The 21,919-nt window shown below is 47.0% G+C and overlaps 1 protein-coding gene across 1 annotated transcript in view; it reads right to left on the reverse strand.

Moving 5' to 3' along the window:
- TOX2 (TOX high mobility group box family member 2) overlaps positions 1-21,919 on the reverse strand; it is a 152,986-nt gene that overhangs the window by 97,845 nt on the left and 33,222 nt on the right. Inside the window, exon 2 of the mRNA XM_007938417.2 lies at positions 18,519-18,584. Within this exon, the coding sequence (XP_007936608.1) occupies positions 18,519-18,584 (66 nt within the window). The remainder of the gene's footprint in view (positions 1-18,518; positions 18,585-21,919) is intronic.

Raw genomic sequence — 21,919 nt, forward strand, 5'->3', positions numbered from 1 at the left:
TGTTATGTGCCGTCGAGTCGGACCTGACTCATAGTGACCCCTCCTTGGGTTTCCGAGGCAGTATCACTACGGAAGTAGGATTGCCCAACCTTCCTTCCGAGGAGTGGCTGGTGCATTAGCCATTAGAGAGATGCAAATCGAAACAACCATGAGACAATATCTCACCCCAGCACTAATAGCAAAGTTCAACAAGACCGAAAATAACAAATTCTGGTGAGGATGTGGAAAGACTGAGACTCTCATACACTGTTGATGGAACTGTAAAATGATAAAACCACTGTGGAAATCAGTATGGTGATTCCTTAAAAAGTTGGAAACAGAAATACCATTTGACCCAGCAATCCCATTACTAGGTATATATCCTAAGGAAGCAAAAGCCAGGGCACAGAACAGATATATGCACACCCATGTTCATCGCAGCACTATTCACAATAGCAAAGAAATGGAAACAACCCTAGGTGCCCATCAACTGAGGAATGGATAACCAAACTGTAGTGCATACACACAATGGAATACTACACAACCCTAAAGAATAATGTAGAATCTGCAAAACACTGAATAATGTGGATGAACTTGGAGGACATTATGCTGAGTGAAGTAAGTCAATCACAGAAGGACAGATATTGTATTAGTCCATTATTCTAAAAAGTCAAGGAAAATTTTATACATAGAAGGAAACCTTCTTTGCTGGTTACCAGGGATGGGAAGGGAGGCGACAGAAAATTTCCAGATAGGTTGGGGAAAACAAAAAAAAAAATGGTAGGAGGGAGGGGAAAGGGGAAGCTTTTGTTTGGGGGCTACTGAGTTTACATTAATAGGTGGTGGAATATTTTGGAAAAAGGATAGCAGTAATTGTGGCACAACATGAAAAAAGTAATCAATGTCCCTGAGCTGTAAATGTGGAAGTAGTTAGGTTGGCAAATGTCTTGTTGTACGTTTTCACCACAATAAAAGTTAAAAAAAAAAAAAAGATGACAACCATGGTTCAAATTTCAATTCTGCCACAGGGATGTAGCTGGAAGTCTAATCGCTGAGAGGAAGAAAGACTTACCCAGGGTCACACAATCACAATTAGTGTTACCCGGAACCACGAACAGAACCCTGTGGTCTGAGTCCCCGTCCCAAGTTCTGAACTGCAACCAAGTACACTGTCCTGAATTCTACAGTTGCATGTATGTGTGTGTGGGAATATGTGTGTGTCCTCTATGTGTCCATACTCATGAATCAGTGTGCCTGCAGGCATGTACAAATGCCTGTGCAAATGGGCCTGTGAGTATATCTAAATGTCAGTGCACATTCCAGCGGAATTCTGAAAGTTGTTCATGGATGGATGCATGCATTCATTCATTCATTCATTCACTCACTCACTCACCAGGTATTAACCCAGCTCCCAGCTCACCACCAGGTATATTACTCCAGCTCTGTATGTGGCAGATACTGATAGACAGTAATGAACAAACACACGACCCCTGCTTCCACAGAACCAACAGTATAGAAGAGAAGCACCTAGTAAACAAACATGCAAATAAAAACCTCATTTGTGTACATGTATGTGTGCGCGTGTACGTATGTGCATGGACATGAGTGTGAGTATTGCTCACAACAGCCCTCAGAGCCAATGTCATTATAATCTTCATTTCACTAAGGAAACCGAGTACCAAGAAATTAAGTAACTTGCCCAGTGCCATGCTGTGATGCTTGTGTGTAAAATGGTGGGTATGGGTGCAGATAGCTGTGTGAGCACAATGGGCACACGTGCCTGTCCTTGTTCATGGTTGTGCCTGTATTCAAGGATGTGTGTGTGTATGTGTGTGTGCGTGCCTATGGGCACTTTGCCACACACATCTGAAAACACTGCAGAAACAAGACTTTCTGCAGCCATAGCATAGCTTCACAAAACACACATACACACGTGCGTACACATATTTTTTTTTCCAAAGACGTTCAATTTTTCAAACATTTCCTGAAATCTGTCCACAGAGAAACGGCAGTGAAGGCTGGAGCCTGCAGAACTGAGCAAATTAAAACATAGACTTAAACTTAGATTAAAACATACACTTAAACCATGCCACCTGCTTCCCTGGGCAAGCCCCTGCCAAGCAACTTTACAGCTTATCATCAACCCGTCCAAATTCCACTGCCGTTGAGTCGGTTCTGACTCCTAGTGACCCTGTGGGACAGAGCAGAACTGCCCTGTAAATTTTTTAAGGCTGCAACATTGACTGTCACACTTTTCTCCCACAGAGACGCTAGTGGGTTCAAACAGACTTTTTGGTTAGCAGCCAAAAAGCACAAAAAGATGTTTTGGTTAGCAGCACTTTAACCACTCGCCACCAGGACTTGCTCCACCATCCACAATGATCCTAAAAATCAGTCTTCCCCCTTCCAGGAGGAAGGAATAAACCATTCAGGCTGTAATGGGCTAGTCCATTCACATTCCCAGAGGCACTCCCCTAGTGATCTAACACAAGGTACAAATGACCGAACCTGGCCAGGTCCTGTCCTCCCCACCTCCCACCCTGCCCCAGCCAGTCTCTAAACACAGAGACACCTGTGCAAATACCCTGATTATTATTATTATTATTATTTTATCTTTTACTTCTTATTGAAGCATAGGATACTGAGAGAAGGTGTACATATCATTAAGTGTACAGTTTTAATGAATTTCCTAAAATGATCACTCTGGTGCAAACAGCACCCAAATGAAAAGAAACACTACTACTACCAGCCCCTAAGGAGCCTCCTGGAGGCCCCTTGCAGTCACTGCCCAGCCCCAGCAGGGCCACCACAATTCAGATTCCATCAGCGAGGCCCAGCTCTGCTGGCTCATGAGTTTGTGCGGATGGACTCCCTCACGATCTGCTGTCGGCCTCTTTCACTCCACGTCACGTTGGGGAGACACACCCGCTGTGTGTGCTTATGAAGGGTCTGTTTTCATGGCTGCACAGTACTCCACCATGGAAGGACATTCCACAATCACTGCTCCAGTCTACGGCTGGTGGACATCTAGACGGTTTCTAGTGTCGTACTTTTAAGAAAGGTGTCTCTGAATATTCTTTTTTCTGGGGGTGGGGTGGGGTGTGGGGGGTGGATTGTCAATATTTTCTTTCTTTCTACTGTGATTTGGGTGAAAGGTTACTGAGCAAATTGGTTTTCCATTCAACAACTCATACACATTCTGTTCTGTGACGTTCACTGCAATCCCCACCATGTACTAGCTCTCTTCCCACTTCCTCCCTGTGTTTACCATTTCCCTTCGTCTTTCTTCCCTATCCCTTCTGGCCCTCTGAGCTTTATCCTGGGCAAAGGCTGCCCTTTTGACTTTGTATGGTTGATTGTTCTGTGTACTTCCCTGGTATTACTGTTCACCTCATAGGCCTATTACTTGGCTCAAAGTCGAGTCACAGAGATCTGTGAACATTCTTTTGGTAAATGTGTGAAAATGTTTGTCTACTAAGTACCTAGGAGTTGAACAGCTGGATCATGGAGCAATGTGCTTAGCTTTGTTGTCAGGTGCCTAGTGGAGTCAATTTAGACTCATGGTGACCCTATGTGACAGAGCAGAACCACCCCACTGGGTTTCCTAGGTGTAATCATTATGGGAGGAGCTCTGGTCGTGTAGTGCCTAAGGCAATTGACTGCTAACCAGAAGGCTGGTGGTTCAAACCCACCAGCCACTCCTCGGAAGGAAGGTTGGGCAGTCTACTTCTGTAGTGATACCGCCTCGGAAACCCAAAAAGGGGTCGCTATGAGTCGGACCCGACTCGACGGCAGTGGGCAATCATCATGGGAGCAGATCGCCAGGTCTTTCCCTCATGGAGCCAGTGGGTGGGTTAGAACCATTGACCTTTCTGTTAGCACCAGGGCTCCTTCATATTTACCTTTGTTGTTGCTGTTTTTAGGTGCCAGCAAGTTGGTTCCGATTCATGGTGACCCTATGAACAAATGAAACACTGCCTGGTCCTGCACCATCCTCCCAATCACTGCGATGTCTGAGTCCATTTTATAGCCTCTGTGTCAACCCACGTCAGTGAGGTTTTTTCCCTCTTTCACTAACCCCCTACTTTGCCAAGCATGACGTCTTCTTCTAGGGACTGGTCCCCTCTGATACCATGTCCAAAGTACATAAGATGAAGTCTCCCCAGCCTCCCTGCTAAGGAGCATTCTGGCTGTACTTCTTCCAAGAAAGACTTGCTCTTTCTTCTGGCAGTCCATGGTGTATGTGGTATTCTTCGCCAATACCAATACCAAGGAGGTTGTAGAAATTTATATAGCAATGTATGGGTGCCAGTTTCTCCACATCCTTGCCAACACTTGGCATTTTCTGTCTTTTTCACTTTAGCCACTCATGAGGGAGCATTTCCTACATTTTAAAAGGCTTCCTCACCCTCTTCTTCTCTCCATTAGACTTCTCCACTGCTACATCTGGTGGTTGCTTATTGAGGCCAGCAGCAAGAATAAAACTGCCTTGCTCAATTGTTCATGTATCATACACATATAACCACAAGCCACTGTCTACCCACCTGCAAGGCCCACCTCAGCACAGAAGCATGGCCAACAGTAACAACATGCATCCAACTCCAAACGTCCCAAGCAATGCATGAGAGCTTTATTTAAAGTTCTGTGAGGGGACTGTGAAGAGGAGAACTCTACCTCAGCGCAAAATCAAACTTCCTCGCAGCACTCCTTCTCCATTGCCCTCTCCAAAGCCAGCTGCCTCAGGGCAGCTCCTCCAGCATCCTCCCCTCCTTGCCCTCCATCTGTCTCTCTCCCCATTTAGACTCCAGCCTTCTCTTCCTCTTCTCCTTCCTCCTCTAGGGTTCTTTTCTTTCCTCCACATACCCCAGATCTGTTCAGTTGGGACATCCTAGACTCTCTTGCCTTGTCCCATGTCTGCCCACTACCCAACAAGGGCCCCATAAGTAGCAACAAAACATTAACGCCTCCTCGGAACACAGGGGAGGGAAGGCTGTGAACACTTACATTTTACCGTGATGATGCACCATTCGCATCCTCAGTATGGGCCCTTCTTATTCTTCCCAAACGTAGACGATGTGACCTTGCCACTTAGGAACCAACAGGCTGGCACATACGGCCCCAACCTGGACCAAGCCCTGTTCCTCCATCTCTGAATGGCCACACAGGTCACCTCGTATAGAAGAGATGGGTGCCAACGTGTAATTTTTAAAAATTAAAAACCGGACTCTTGCACAAATACAGAATGAACATGAGCCAAATTTCTGTTTAACTCATTCCTGAGGAAAAAAACCCAAACCCACTGCCATTGAGTCGATTCCAACTCATAGGGACCTCCCATGGGTTTCCAAGGCTATAAATCTCTACGGAAGTAGATTGCTTCATCTTTCTCCTGCAGAGCAAATGGTGGCTTTGAACACTGACCTTCTGGTTAGCAGCCAAATATATTACCCGCTATGCCACCAGAGCTCCAGTAAGGGCTGGAGGAACAAGCAGAGGGCAAGGCTGGTTCAAACACAACTAGAGAGACTAAGTAATGACGGGACTAATGGGAGAATGCTGGGCTACAACTGATGTTACATTCATAAGTGGTTAATGTTCTACAGGGCAATAAAACCGTTATCTTTTGATGTTATCTATTCTACCAGACAAAACTCAATTGCATCTTTATCAGTCAAAAATGTACACAATAACAATTAATTTCACAAACTCTGGGCCCCAAAAAAGGAGCTCTGGTGATGTGGTGGTTAAGGCATTTGGCTGCTAACCAAAGGGTTGGTGGTTCAAATTCACCAGCTGCTCCGTAGAAGAAAGATGGGACAGTCAACTTTTGTAAAGATTTACAGCCTTGGGAACTCAATGGGGGTTGCTCTAAGTCAGAATCAATTCAATGGCAGTTGAGTTTGGTTTAAATCAATAGTAAATGGTAAGTCAAACTTAATGGTAAGTCTCCAAGAGAACTGCCCCTAAGACAATGACATCATTCTTGGGGGCCCAGCATGACATTGAAAGGATACACATTCAGTCATGCTTCTTGCCTTATTTCCAAGTTGTGGGTAATATTTGCTAACAGGAAAATCAGCTAAACAAACAGAGATACCCCAGACTCCAGGAAGGTGGAAAGTACTGAAACTCTGAGTTTAGCTGTGGTGTGTGAAGCAGGGTAAGATCTGGGAGATAGGAGACTCCGGGCCTCTGGCAGGAAGGACGTTGTCTGCCTTACTACTCTTTGTATCCCAGCACTCAGCACATACCAAACAAAATCCAAGCCCATTGCCACAGAGTCAATTCTGACTCATAGCGACCCTATAGGACAGGGGAGAACTATCCCATAATGTTTCCAGGGCTATAATCTTTACAGAAACAAACTGCCTCATCTTGCTCTTGTGGAGCAGCTGGTTGGTTCAAACTACCAACTTGTTGGTTAGCAGCCAAGCACTAAGCCATTAGGGCTTCTTAACTAACTTACAAAAAAAAAAAAAAAATCAAAATTACTGCCATAGTCAATTCCAACTCACAGCGACCCCCATTGGGTTTTCGAGTCTGTAAACCTTTATAGAAGTAGACTGCCTCATCTTCCTTCCACAGAGCAGCTGGTGGGGCTGGTGGGTTTGAACCACCAGCCTTCCAGTTAGCAGTCAAACACCTTAGGCACTGTGCCACCAGAGCCCCTTTAGGTATTAATACCTCCATTTTACAGAGGTAAAAAGTGAAGCCAGGAGAAGTTGAGTAATTTGGTCAAGGCCACCCTAAGAAAAGAAGACAAGAGGTGGGTGTCATGCAGAGCCTGGCACTGCCACCCAAGCTCTCTGACCTTAGTCCTTCTCAATCCACGCTCTCCCAGGAGATGGCAGAATGAAGGATGCCAGGCCTGGTGTAGGCACCCACCCACCTCCCACCTGGACTCTTGTTCCGGCCAGAGGCACGGGCTTTGCATTCACGAGAGATGGTGAAACTGGCTGGTTGGACCACATAAAAGCATTTTTTTATCATTGTAAAAATATATATAAGGCATTTTCCAATTCAACAATTTTAACCTGCACAATACAGTGACACCAATGACATCAATCATGTTGTGCAACCATCACCAATGTCCACGGCCAAGTTTTCCATCATCGTAAGCAGAAACTGAATGCTTCTGAAACGATGACTCTTCTTTCCCCGCTCCCACCCACCCCTGGTAACCACTGTTCAACCCTGAGCTCTGCATACGCCTAGCCCAGATGTTCCATAGAAATGTGGTCATACGGTATTTGTTCTTTTGTGACTGATTTCACTCAGCATGTGTTCAAGGTTCATCCATGTGGCTGGCAGCACGCACCAGGACTTCATTTCTCTTTCTAGCTGAGTAGTGTTCCACTGTACATATGTACATATTTTGTTTATCCATTCATCTGTGGGTGGACATATAGGATGTTCCCACCTTTTGGGTATTTATTGTGAATAGTCTTTTCATGTTAAAGGGTGTGAATCCAGGAGGCTCAGCAAACCCAGCTGTTCCCCTGAAGCACTGAGCTGGAGGGTGGTCTGAGGATGGAATGAATATCCACAATAGGCTGGAAGTTGTCAGGAGGCATCTTTACCACTTGCGATAGTTAAGTTGTATGTCAGCTGGGCTAGGCCTGGTTTTGAGTGCCTGGGCAGCTGGATGTAGTTATTTCCCATGATGAGACTGGTAAGTAATCCATGGTGGAATCTACTGGAGCAGCCAAGTAGCTGCCTTACAGATGTGGTCTGCTTCCAGTATATAAGGAGAAGTTTGAAAAAGGTCTCTGCAGCTTTTGACATGCTTGAATCCTCCATGTAGCCGAGTGGTTGCTCAGCAGCCTGCCATGTTGTCTGTCGACCTTAGGACTGTTTGATGTGTGGTTTGGTAATATTGGAGCTGTGCCTTTTCGCTTGTCGACCTTGGGTTTGTCAGTTTCAGCAGCCAGCACCTACCTGAGTGAAGAAAGCCTCCAGCTTCAGTGGGCCAGAAGCAAGAGGCAGAGCTGAAGCCTAAGGTCAAGGGGCTTTCACCCAGCCCTCAGAGCTGGCACTTTGAACTTGAACGTCTAGCCTCCAAAACTGACAGAGAATAAATCCCTGTTTGTTAAGATCACCCACTTGCGCTATGCTCTCCTAGAGCAGTGTGAAATAACCAAAACACCACTTTTGTTATTTTGTGTGGGGGTACTTCTTTTTTTCTTTTTTAACTTTTATTGTGGTGAAAACATACACAAGACGTTCACCAATGTAACAACTTTTACAGCTCAGGGATAGACATTTTTCATGTGTGCCACCATTATTGCTGTCCTTTTCTAAAATATTCTACCACCATTAGCATAAACTCAATGCCTAGGGGTACTTCTTGACACATTTTAAGAGCAACATGGTTCTGACATGTTAACCCTTAATATACTGCCAGATCAGCTGACCAGTCTCCCATCTGCTGATGTTTCGGATGCTACATCTAACTGCTGTATTCACCAGGTCCTGGGCAGGTGACCCTGGACAAGTTATAGTAAACTTTCCAAGAATCATTTCTTTCACCTGTTAAATGTGCTTTTTTTTTTGGTCAAGGATTCCATTTTACTTGGGTCTGCAATCAACACCCATGGAAGCAGCAGTGAAGAAATCAAACAATGTGTTGTGTTAGGCAAATATGCTACAAACGACTTTTTTTTTTTTTTTAAGAGCTTGTTTTACATTCAACATAACGTGTTCATGTTAAATGTACTTTAATAACAACCTCATGCTAACCACCATTTGCTGAAGACCTGCCATGCATCAGGCACCTGGATAAGCACCTTGGCTGGTAGTGGATTTTATCTACTTCTCCACACAACACTCTGCGGAACTTCTAAAGACCTCCATTCGACAGAGGAGGAAACTGAGGCTCCAAAGGTTGGCTAAGTTCTCTGAAGTCACCCAGCCATGATGCGTCCACCAGAACTTCAGACCAGCTCTATCTTCTCATATCATCACCCATATGACCTAACAGACCAACTGCATCTCCTCACTGTTGCCAGTGATGGACTGACACCTCGCTCAGAGATACTGACCTCCATCTCTGGGTCCCTCAGCATTGGTGGTGAGTGAGCCAGGTAGGAAGGTCAGTCTCTGGCTTTCTGGACTGACCACTTTCTCTTCTGGGTTCTTGGGCAGGGGTTGGAGGAGGAAGCAGGGGTTTAGAACCAATCTCTCAGCCACAAACATAAGCTAGAAGGTCCCTGAGAGCCATCCATCTGGCCCCCATTCACAGATGCAAAAGCAAAGCCCAGAGAGGGCGAATGACACAATTAAGACACACAGTGAGAGTGACAGAAGAGCAGTCACATCCAGAAGCTTAGGGCGCAGGGCCATTTTGGAAAAGTCCCCACATCCTGCCTCACTTCCACTCCTTGGTCACAAAGTGAGCTCCAACAATGAACTCGGCAGTGAACAAACATGTGAAATGAGGGGGCTCTCCCATCCTCCCCAGTAAAGGCCAAGCCCTTCAGGTGATGCGAAGTTCAAGGTGGCTGGGAGTGGGAGGTGGTACTGTTTTCAAGAAAATCCTTGAAATCATGTTTTCAACTCGCTGCTGTCCCCACCTCCGACCAGGAAACTTCCCGCACCATCTCCATTGTTTCCACCCCATTAAGAGAGTGAACGTTTCCTGGGATTCAATTCCTCTCATAATAGTTGGAAGGAAACAAAACTATAGGCTGTAAACATTTACCGCATTGTATCAAAAATATCTTTATTATGGGGGAGACACAATAAATGCAGACCAAGATCCTCCCCCAATTATTCCCGTGATGTCTGTGACCTGGAATATTTAAACGTGCTAAAGTCAGGAATCCACAGAGTTTTAAGATACATATTTTAGTAACCGGATTGCAAAATTAAGATTGGTGAGGTGTCCGTCCCCACTCCTTCCTGGCATTTCTCTCTCAATGAAAACAGGAGAGGCTGGTCCATTTTTCCAAGCACATGTTTAGGGCTGATGGGGGAAAGCGCATTAATGGTTCAGTCTGACAAGTATTCAATTCCCTCCATATACATATGATGGGCTGGGTTTTTTTCTCCTTGTATTTTATTCTCCAGCTGTGAAATGGTATTAAATTTCATGAGGTTTGAAGAAAATCTATGGTCTTGAAGCAGTTTCCTTTAAGGTCCTCATATTTATTCAGAATTCATGAATCATGTTCCGGTAACACAACCATAATTATTTTTAAAGTGTGATGTTTGTGGGTTTAATAGGAAATGCTCGCAAAAGGCCTTTTCTCTTTGATTGTTTGTAATCTTAGCAGTAATCGCTGCTGTTACCTTCACAGCACCACAGCAGGCAAAACACAATTTCATTTTAATATGAATCACGAGCTCTTCACCCAGGTTTTAATTAAAGCAATAAAAGCTGTGCCATCTTTGCCCTTTACAATGTACACAGACTCAGAGGCCAGGAATCTAGATTTCAACACCTGCGGTTGGGAGGCTCTCCTGCCTCCCAATACATATTTACTGGGAGTTGGTCGTTTTTGTTGTTGTTTTTCCGAAAAGATTCAACCCCCTCTCTCTGTCCCTGTGTGCTACAGTTTCCTCCTCACCTGTAACATGGGGACAGCAACAGTACCTCCGTCATAGGGTAGGATGCAGAGACCAGCCACAGAAAACATTTAGTACTGTGCCTGCTCCCAGGAAAGTGTGTTGTAAAGGTTAGTTATCTTCACCACCAAGGAGACCTGGTGGCAAAATAGTTAAGTGCATACCTGTGAACGGAAAGGTTGGCGGTTTGAACCTACTCTGCAGGAAAAAGACCTGGGAACTGGCTCCCATAAAGCCTAGAGAACCCTATGGGGCAGTTCTGCTCTGTTACAAGTGGTTGAAATTGAGTCAACGGCTCCCAATGACAACGACATTACCACCATCGTTATTTAGGGTTAGAGTAAAGCAAGAGACCATCTAGCCTCATTATTCACATGAGGAAAATGAAGTTCAAGGAGATACCAACATAGGCAAAGGGAAGAGTAGAATGTTACCTCGAACTCATAGCTCCTGGCTCCTTCTACCATTCCAGGCACCTACACTGCCCCCTGGTGGAAAGAGACTGTAACTCAAAGCCATGCAGCCTTAAGACCTCAGACCGTAAGAACTCAGCGCTCAAGAAAGATGACCCCTGGTCTAAGTATAAAAAGGCTTGCTTCTGCACAATGGTCAGGACAGCGTGTGGTTAAGCCTTTTGAATTTCACTAATCTGATAGGTGAAAGATAATGGTTTTGTTTCTCTTATGAATTATTCTTAGAGACATTTCATATATTTAAGAGCTATTTATATTTTTCTGTAAACTATTGGTTCATATCTCCTACCCATTTTCTACCAGAGTTTTCACTTGATTTCTAGGAGCTCCTTACATATTAGGGAAATCAGTCCTTTGATTATGTCACGAGTCAAATATCTTTTCCAGTTTTTCATTTGTCTTTTGGCTATTTATGTTATTTTGGCCATACAAAAGTTTTTTGGTTCTTGTTTTTTTTTTTTTTTTTTTTTGTAATTTATGGACAAATTTTTAAGTCTTTTAAGGATTTAAATCATAAAATGTCTTCCCTCACTTCAAAGTTGTGAAGTATTTCTTACATATTTTTTTTCCCTCTGGTACCTTCATGAGCTCTGGTGGCATAGTGGATAAGGCATTTGATTGCTAACCAGAAGGTCACCAGTTCAAACCCACCAGCCGCTCCACAGAATGAAGATGGGGTGATCTATTTCTGTAAAGATTTACAGCCTCAGAAATCCAATAGGGGTCACTATGAGTTGGAATCAACTTTTTTTTTTTCTGTTTGGGTTTTTTTTTTTTTTTTTTTAATGCCTTCATGGCTTCCTCAAGCATATCTTTATTTAGATTTTACCCTTGGAAAAGGAAGGAGCTATGGATCTAACATCATGTTTTCCCTCCTTCTTAAAACACTCTGCCCTTGGCTTCTAAGACTTTGCTCTCCTCCTACTTCTCTGACCACTCCTTCTCAATCTTTTTCATCTTCTTCTTCTCTACTTTTTGCCTTCAAATGTTGGAGCTCAATATGTAAGAGGCATTGGCCCTCTAATCTTCTTCCTCTTCCCTCTCTATGAATGTCACCCACTCCCAAGATTCTAACACCACAGGCTGAAGACTTCCAAATTCACTTCTCCCATGGAGTGTAGACTTGTACAACCACTTACATACTTAGACACCTCCACTTGGATGCCCAATAAACATCGCAAATGTAACATCCAGGTCTGACTTCACCAAACGTGTATCTCCCTAGGCCTCCCCCAACTCAGAAACAAGTACTAGGTGCTAAAAAGTGGGCTCAAGCTAGAAACCTAGAAACCTGGGAGTCACTCTTCACCCCTCCATTTCCTTCCTCCTCCACATCTAACATCATCAAGACCTACCAACTGTATTACCAAAATTCCTCTCACTCCATCCAGCCCTTCCCACTTCCTCTGCCTCTGTCACAATCTAGGATGACATCATCCTTTGTTTGGCCTATTACCATAGCCTTTCCACTGGCCTCCCTGAATCCACTCTTGCCATTAAGAGGTTTTCAAACCTCAAATCAGATCATGTGATTCCATCTCCATCAATATATATATATATATATATATATATCCCCCTCTTCTCTCTCCTTCCCTCTGCTCTCTTCCACACATGCACACACATACACACTAAAGCTCTTTCAAGAATTCTTAGGAAAAAGTCAGAAATCTTTAGCAGACGTGGTATTTAAAGCCATGCGAATGGAAAACTGCCCCCAGAGCCAGGAAGGCTGTAATGAGGGAGTGACATTTGCAGTGCCCCTGAGAGAACAAACAGGCATTTGTTAGATGGAAATAGCTAAGGGATTCCTGTCACAGGAAATGGTAGCCACCAAGGCATAGAGTCGTACGTGAGCACAAGGGGTGACCAGAGATTCATCCTGGGTGACCAATGCATTACAGGTAGTCCCCGACCTGTGACAGGGTTCCATTATGACAACTCTACCTACATCGGTTCTGCTGTAACTTGGTTTGGCCCTAAGTTGAACATTTCAATTATTTTTAGTTTTCATTGTTATTGCCATAGCCTGCTATACGTCAGTGTTTTGAACAGTAAGTCATAACACTGAACATCTGTGAAAGAACATCTTAGAAAGATAACATCAGCAAATTACACACTGCAACACTGTATGTCGTGCATATTACTAAAAATAAGGAATAAAAAAAAATGGACGGTCCTAAGTGCAGTTTGTCATAACCTGAATACTTTGTACATCAGAGACTACCTGTATTTGTGGGAATAAAAATAAGTATGTGCATATGTGAGTTCAAGAAAGTTGTATCAAACACTCGTGTCTCACATCCTATCCTAGGTTGGGTTCCCTAGAAGTAGAGTCTGAGACAATTGCTATGAATGTGCCTTCCTGAGGGAGGGTCTCAGGAGATGGGGAGGGAGGGCAGCAGAACAGAGCAGGGCAGGGGAAGGAGCTGAGCAAGGGTGTGATACCAGCCAGAAACCCACTAGGGGCTCTGGAGCAGGAACAGACCACAGGCTTGAAGAGCTGGCCCTGTCTTGAGGCAAAGGGACCAGCCTTCAATACCACCCCCCACCCACCATGGTTCCCATTTGGTGGAAGCCAATTTTCCAGAAAAGGGAGCAAGTATGACTAGTCAGCAGCCAACACTGTCAGCAGCTGGACAATGGGTGCAGTGGCCTGGGGAGGGGACTGTACGTAAGGAACAACAGTGCTCACAAACACATTTACTTCCCTGGACACCCAGGAGGCATTATTCTCCCCATTTGATAGAAAGCAGAATTCACGTTTATAAGGACATTTGGCTGGTGGAAGAGCTAGAACTGGAATCCAAGCCTGCTGACTTCCAATCTCAGTTCCTTTCCCCTTCACGCTCATCCCAGGAAGAAGGAGACTCAGAGCCAGACACTAGCCATCCCTATAGCTCCTGAACCAGGTCTGCTCTCAACAGGGGGAGGATGTGACCGCTACCAAGCCCTCCACTCCCAAAGGCTGCTTGTGGGGCTGGGGCCTGGACTGAGAACTGCGTATTCCCAGACCACCCGGGCAATTCTGGCACAGAAAAACACAAGGTCCAGGGAGGGGTACCAAAAACCAAAAACCAAACTCGCTGCCATTGAGTGGATTCTGACTCACAGCAACCCCTTTTAGGAGCTCTGGTGGCATAGTGTCTAAGGCATTTGACTGTTAACCAGAAGGCTGGCGGTTCTGCAGAGTAGCTGGTGAGTTCAAACCGCCAGTCTTCTGGTTAGCAGTCAAATGCCTTAGGCACTATGCCACCAGAGCTCCTCCAGGAAGGGGTGGGGAGTGATAATTTGTGAAAGCTAAGGCAGCTATCCAGGAATTTTGTAGAGGCTTGCAAAAACCAAACAATGGAGCACGCATTTGCAAAAAAGACTTCAAGCCCATAAGAGTGGGTTTGAAAAGGGGAAACAGCAGGCATAATATGCCCCCATGTCTCAATGCAGTTTCTAAATAAAGAAGATGGTGTTTCGGGAGAAGGGTTACATTAAAGAGCAGGTTTTTAACATGATAAAATCGGACTGTTCTGGAAGCAAGCACCTTCCAGAAATGGCTCCCCACTCAGGTCTATGGACTTGCACATAATGCTGTGTGATGTGTCCTGGAGTCAGGCAAACTCATGGCGATCCCGGCACAAGAAAACCAAACTGCCCGGTCCTGTGTCATCCCCACAGTCAGCTGCACATCAGACAGCTGTGACCCATCGAGTTCCACTGGCTAATTTTTAGGAGTAACCAGGCCTTTCTTCCTGGTCTGTCTCAGTCTGGAAGCTCCAGTGAAACACATTCAACATCCCAGCAACATAACAAGCCTCCACCAACAGATGGGTGGTGACTGTGCAGGTGGTGCACTGGCTGGGGATCAAACCCAGGTCTCCCACGTGGCAGGCAAGACTTTAATTATACAATGTCCTTTATGCCAGTGAGGGTGGGTTTTCTTCCCCTGATCCCCACTTGGCTATGAGACTTTCATGTTTCCCACATTATTAGGTCAATCCTTCAGTGACTGGGAAAACAGAATTCCTGCAACTGATGAGAAAACACACTGAGAGGGTGCCTGCATGCTTATGTGGGCGTGCAAGTTCAAGAGAGCACTCCAGGAAAAAAGATTGGAAAGAGACATACAAAGACCAGAAGCCAGGCGAGGCTCCTGACCCACAGGGCTGCCGAACCTGAGAGGCTAAGCTTTGGTTTCGTCAAAATCATTACAAACCACACCTCAATGGTTTCCCATGCGTGGCAGTTTGTAAACGGACTACAGTATCTGAAGCTCCTCCTCCCCTGTTTACGGCTGAGCAGTCAACTTCCTTGAGCCTCAGTTGTCTTATCTCTACGATGGGTGATGGGTTAATGACAGTGCCTTCTACTTCTCTAGGCTGTTGTGAATATCAGCTGCAATCACCCCCAAGAAAAGGGTTTTGCAAACTGGTTAAGAGTTGAGGTGCTGCTGTTAATGGTTTGGGGAGGCAGTGATTTGTCCCAAACCTCTTCTTCAAAGGGATGTGCTCCCCGCAGCCCAAGCCTAGAGCAGACACAGGGCCCCCCTGAGCCCGGCTTACCCTTGTTGGTGGAAGGGCAATGCCAACACTGTCCATCAGAGTTGGAGCCAGAAGAGACTCCTCTCTGGCACATGGTTCTGCAAGCCAGGCTCAGTATGTTGACACATGCAATTTAAACACTGTGAAAGGGCTCAGATGAGATGTTCAGGGTAAGCCCTGGTCTGTTGAGAGCACATTTCCAAGCTGATTGTGAACAATTAAATGACATCAGTGGCCTCTTCCCAAAGGAGCATATTGAGGACCTGGAGCCTTGCCCACCAGTGTCTTCCAGGGGAGCAAGTTCTCACACAGGGATGGGCCATAAAAGGGGCACAGAGCATCACCCCGGGAGTGCAGTGGGCATGGGAGGGGGTGCAGAGTCCTGCAGGGGAGCTTTCATGCCCCACTAGGTCTACTGGGTCTTCCTCACTGGCAGGACTCCCTGAGGGCCACAGACTCCATCTTACTCATCTCTGTTCCCCACAGGACCTGTCACACAGTGGGGTACTGTGGGAGTTAAGTTTGTGTGTCAACTTGGCTGGGCAGCTGGATGTAGTTATTCCCCATGGTGAGACTGGTAAGCAATTCCATGGTGGAATCTACTGTGAGCAGCTGAGTAGCAACTGCCTTAGGGATGTGGTCTGCTTCCTGTATATAAGGAGAAGCCTTGGGAACAGACTCCAGCTTATGGCACGCTTGAACCCTGCATGTATCCGAGTTGTTGTTCAGCAGCCTGCCATGCTCTGCTGATCCTGGGACTTTCAATGGACTTGAATCAATGGCCTGCAGTGTTGTTTGGTAATCAGAACATTTATTTGTCAACTTTGGGCTTGTTAGCCTCAGCAGCCAGTAGCTGCCTGAGTGAAGAGATGCCTTTAGCTTCAGAGGGCCGGGATCAAGAGGCAGAGCTGAAGCCCAAGGTTGAGGGGCTTTCACACAGCCCCTAGAGCCTGGTACTTGGAACTCGGACTTCTAGCCTCCAAAAACTATAAGAGTTTATCTCCTGTTTGTTAAAGCCATCCCATTTGTGGTATATTCCTGTCAGAGAGACACTAGGTAACCAGAACAGGTACATAAATGTTTGTAAACTGACAGAATTCTGTTTTCCCAGCTAGAAAAATGTGGGCCCAGCCTAATGACAAAGGGACCACCCAATTTGGATCTGGACAACCCCCACAACCACCCAGAGGGCAGAGGTCAGCTCCAGGAGCAGGCTGGTTCCCCAGCCCCACAAGCTTCTCAGCATCCGTGAAACTCCTCAGCCCTCCAGTAGTACCCACAACTGGTGCCATCATGCAAGACACCATCCTCCAGGATGCCACAGCCTGAAGTGACATCTCATCTACAAGTGCATAGTCTGCCTTGAGGATTCACCTGCCTCCCGCCTGTGACACAGCTGCAGTGAGGACACAGCTGTACCTGTGGCCCCTCCTCCAGGAGAGCACACCTTGCAGCGAGGGCAGCCCGGGCACCACAGCCTGCATCAGGCTCCTCCTCTGTCAGCTCCTGCCCCCACCTGAGCCACAGTTTTCAGTGAGGGCTCCCTCCAGCATCCCATCCTGAACTGAAGGTGCTCCTATATCCTAATCTGCAGTGAGGACCCTTCCCGGCACCCCGGCCTGAGTGAGGACCCGCCCAGCACCCAGGGTGAGTGAGGACCCACCCAGAACCCTTCCCGGCACCCCAGCCTGAGTGAGGACCCGCCCAGCACCCAGGGTGAGTGAGGACCCTCCCGGCACCCCGGCCTGAGTGAGGACCCGCCCAGCACCCAGGCCTGGGTGAGGACCCTTCCCGGCACCCCAGCCTGAGTGAGGACCCGCCCAGCACCCAGGGTGAGTGAGGACCCACCCAGAACCCAGGCCTGGGTGAAGACCCTTCCCGGCACCCCAGCCTGAGTGAGGACCCTCTCCAGCACACAGGCCTGGGTGAAGACCCTCCCCGACATCCAGGCCTGGGTGAGGACCCTTCCTGGCACCCCAGCCTGAGTGAGGACCCGCCCAGCACCCGGGGTGAGTGAGGACCCACCCAGAACCCTTCCCGGCACCCCGGCCTGAGTGAGGACCCGCCCAGCACCCAGGCCTGGGTGAAGACCCTCCCCGACATCCAGGCCTGGGTGAGGACACCCCCCCCCCAGCACACAGGCCTGAGTGAGGACTCTACCCAGCACCCCAGCCTGAATGACAACACTCCCTGGCACCCCAGCCTGAGGGAGAGCCCTTTCGGGTATCCCAGCCTGAGTAAGGACTTTCCTCAGCACCCCCACCTGAGTAGGGACCCTCCCTTGTATCCCAGCCTGAGTGGGGACACTCACCTGTATCACCCCCTGCAGTAAGGACCCTCCCAGGCATCCCAGCCTGACTGCGGACGTCTTGAGGTCAGAGCCTAGTGAGGATGCCCCTTACTGAGGAAAACGTTAATTTCCAGAGACTAGGCACTCAAGGGACAACCTGGTTCCAACTGGTATCTGGGCCAAGGACCGCTATGACTCCCAGAGAGCAGGGCTGCCAGGGGACAGTTTTGTTCAGAGGCTGACTCTGCCCTCCTCTCCAGACAGGAGGACCTCACTGGGAGCTGCTGCTCCGCTCCCTCTGTGCCACGCCCACCCCATCAAACAACTCCAGGTGGGGAGAACCCGTGTGTGTCGCATGCACACCAGTAGATCAGGTGGCGGCAGGCGGCAGCAGCACCAGGAAGCACGTGGCAGTTCTACTCATCGCTGCTGAAAGCCCCATCTGAGCCCCCGCTGGGCAACACATCTCTACTTCCATCAGTTTTCAATGAATTCCATTGACAGTGGCCAGGTAGTTGATTTACAGTAACCACTATAGTCCAAGTTGGGTTGTCCTTTTTAAGGGGACCCAACTGACATTCTTGATCAGTTTGAGAGGAAATAGCAGTGGGCCGTGTCCCCCACTCCGTGCCTCTCCCACCCCTAGCCCAGCAGCAGTCAGGGAGGACAGGCACCCACCTGGCTGGTCGACAGGAGCTCTGGGTTTCCGTCACTCATCCCCACGTAGGCGCTGTCACCATCAAACTGGAACAGAGACAGAGAAGGGGGCTCTGATTAAAATGCTCTGGGAAGGCAGCAGGAAGAGCAGCTAGAGGCCTGTCCTGGGGCTGAAAAGCCCAGCTCCAAATGCACTGAGGGCGAAGGGTTGTGGGCCTGAGAAGCAGAGACCAGAGCCCAGGAGCCCCACTGCAGCAGGGATGCCCGTAGGGCACAAGCTGCAGCCCCTGTTCTGTGCTCAGGCTAGCACCACTGTCACACTTAGGATGGCAGAGAAAACCTTTCTACCCTGTCCACAGACACAGCAGGCTGCCTCGCCAGACACTGAGCTTCCCGTCCCTGGAAGTATGCAACCACCCAAACACTTCACTTGGCCCAAATGAAGTCATGCTGACATCCCATGGGCTCCAGATCTTATAGCCTAACTGGCTGTGCCCCCTCATACATTCAATCGTAGCCCTTAAGCCACCCTGGGACACAGGAAGTGAGGACTGTGGCAGAAACCACTTCCAGGAACGACAGTCATGTGTTCTAAGAAGCTGTCAAGTCTGGATTCAGGGATACTTCTCTGCAGGAGGCCTGAGTGGTACAGAGGGTTAACCCACATGGCTGCTAACAATAAGGGTGGAGGTTTACGTCCACCCAGAGGTGACTTGGAAGAAAGGCCTGGTGATCAATGGAAAATCTAGCCACTGCGAGATTTAGACTAGAGCACAGTTTACTGTGATGCACATGGGGTCGTCAAGAGTGGAAAGCAATGCCACGGCAACTGGTTCCTCTGCACAGAGTGAAGTGTAGGTTCCCCTGATGTTTGACCTCGAGCTGGGGTCAGATGTCTGAGGCTCCTCACCAGTTAAATAGGCATAATGGCAGTAATCACCTCTTCATAGGACATTACACTGAAACAGTGTATTGCAGAGGATGGGCCTCAGTTCCAGGTTCCCTTTCTTTGAAAAAGCTGTCTTAGATGCATGGAAACAATTAGTCCAAGCGACTGGTACATCATGCTGTCTTCAGCCTATACAACTATGAGACCAGAAGAACTAGATGGTACCCGGCTACCACTGTCAACCACTCAGAGGGGGATGTATGTAGGAGATCCTGGATAGAGCAGGAAAGCAATGTGGAACAAAACTCAAAATCATTTTTAAAAAAAAGGACCAGTTTTTTTGGTCTGATAGAGCCTGGTGGAACCACTTAGACTACAGCCCCTAGCTGCCCTTCAGGTCTGAAACTGAACCCACTCCTATGGCTTCCAACTAAACAAAAGGCATATGAGGTGAACATTTACATTAGGTAGATAAGCTCCTTGGAGAGAACAATCATGGGAGAATAGAAAGGCTGTTTATGCACAGGGAGACAGCTCAGGGGGCAGGAGTGCAGGGGAGGCAAGGACACAGGGAAGAGGTAACTATGCACTATGGGAGCTTGCAGTCAATGTCATGAGACAAAGTGTGTGTGAGCTGCTGTGTGGAAAGTGAATTTGCTCTGTAAACTTTCACCCAAATAAAAATAAAAATTAAAAAAAAAAAAGAGCTGTCTTAGGGTTCTCAAAAGCAGAGCCTGAGACAAGGATTCAGGTGGGTGTGATTTGGAGGACATGCTCTTTAGGAATAACCTGTAAGGGACAGAGGACAGCAGGGCAGGGCAGGGGAAGGAGCTAAGCTGTGGTCCCTGCTAGAGACCTGCTTCACCCCTGAGCCTGGGGAAGCTCTGGATTGTGAATTGCACTTCATGCAAACTTGGTCCCAGCAGGAAGCAAAGGGCTGGCCTTTTGTAGCCCTAAGCAAGTTAGTCACTAGGTGTGGGCTCCCTTAGGGGGCAGGAGGAAGCATACCTTCTGAGCAGGGTGGCCCCCTTTGGGCCAAGGGCAATTCTCCAAGAAAGGGGGCACTTGTGAGCCATTTGGTGCCAGCCCGACAGCAGATGGGGGATGGGTGCACCAACTGGCTGGTAAAGGGATCTGGTTCGGGTACCAACAGCAACTGGCACGTTTTTAAATTGAACAACTTGTTTTGCTTAGGTAATATGTTCCTGTGGCTCAAATTTCCAAAGGCACACACTGAAAATTCTCCTTCCCACGTGTCCTTCCCATATACATTTTCCCTCCCATGAGGCAAACACTGTGTCTACCGGATTCTTTGATCTCTTTCCAGAGATAATCTACTACATAAATAAATCTTATAGTCATTTCTTCCACACATATGACAGCACTCTACACACACATTATTTGCACCTTGATTACTTTTCTCTTAGTAATGCATCTAGGAGAGTGTTTTATATCAGAACGTAATTCATTTTTCCAGTTCCTCATATTTCATATATAACATAATATATCTAATTAGTTTTCTATTAGTGGGCAGTGAGTTGTTTCTAGTCGTTTGCTGTTCAAACATTGCTCTGATGAATATTTTTATACATCCATCACTTAGTATGGATGTGGGTTTATCTGTAGGATTCATTTGTAGGAGTATAATTGCTGGGTCCAACTGTATGTGCATTCATAATTGTGACTCAGACATCACCCAGCTGCCTTCTGTGGAGTCTGTGTTAATCCACACTCCCACCCTCATACCTAAAATATCAGTTCACCCAGACCTTCTCCACTCAGAGAGGCTTTCCTCAACCCCACCACACATGCCAGTTAGCCCCTAGCCCTTCCCATCCCTGATCCCCTGACCTTGTCTTCCTTGTTCTTTGTCCCAGAACCCCGTTACCTTCTAACATTCTGTATAATTTAGTTACCATGTCCACTGCTTATAGGTGGAGTCTCCCTGCTAAAAGGGAGGCTCCAGGAATGACAAGAGGCTCCAAATAGCTAACACAATGTTAGAAGAAGAAAGCAGGAGAACTTACGTCTTCTGATTTAAAAACATACTCTAGCGACAGTAATCAAAACAGCCTGGTATGGTATAATAATAGACACAAAGAACAATGAGACAGAATTAATGAAAATCCAGAAATAAGCCCATACATCCATGGTCAACTGATTTTTGACAAGCATGCTAAGTCCATCTGATGGGGAAAGAAGAAGAATCTCTTCAATAAATGTTGCTGGGAAAATTGGATTTCCACATGCAGAAAAATGAAACAAGATCCATGCCTCACACCATACACAAAAACAAACTCACAATGGATCAAGGACCTAAATGTGCAAGGTAAAACCCTAAAATTCTTAGAAGAACAAGCAGGAGCAATGCTGTCAGGCCTAGCTTTCAACAATGGATTATCTAATATAATAACAAAAGAGGTTGTTGTTGTTGTTACGTGCCGTTGAGTCAGACCCGACTCATAGCAGCCCCTCCTTGGGTTTCCAAAGCAGTATAACTATGGAGTAGATTGCCCAACCTTCCTTCCGAGGA

This window comes from Orycteropus afer, unplaced genomic scaffold (genome assembly GCF_000298275.1).
Source record: "Orycteropus afer afer isolate SDZICR_OR568_19922 unplaced genomic scaffold, OryAfe1.0 scaffold00049, whole genome shotgun sequence".
Lineage (NCBI taxonomy): Eukaryota > Metazoa > Chordata > Mammalia > Tubulidentata > Orycteropodidae > Orycteropus > Orycteropus afer.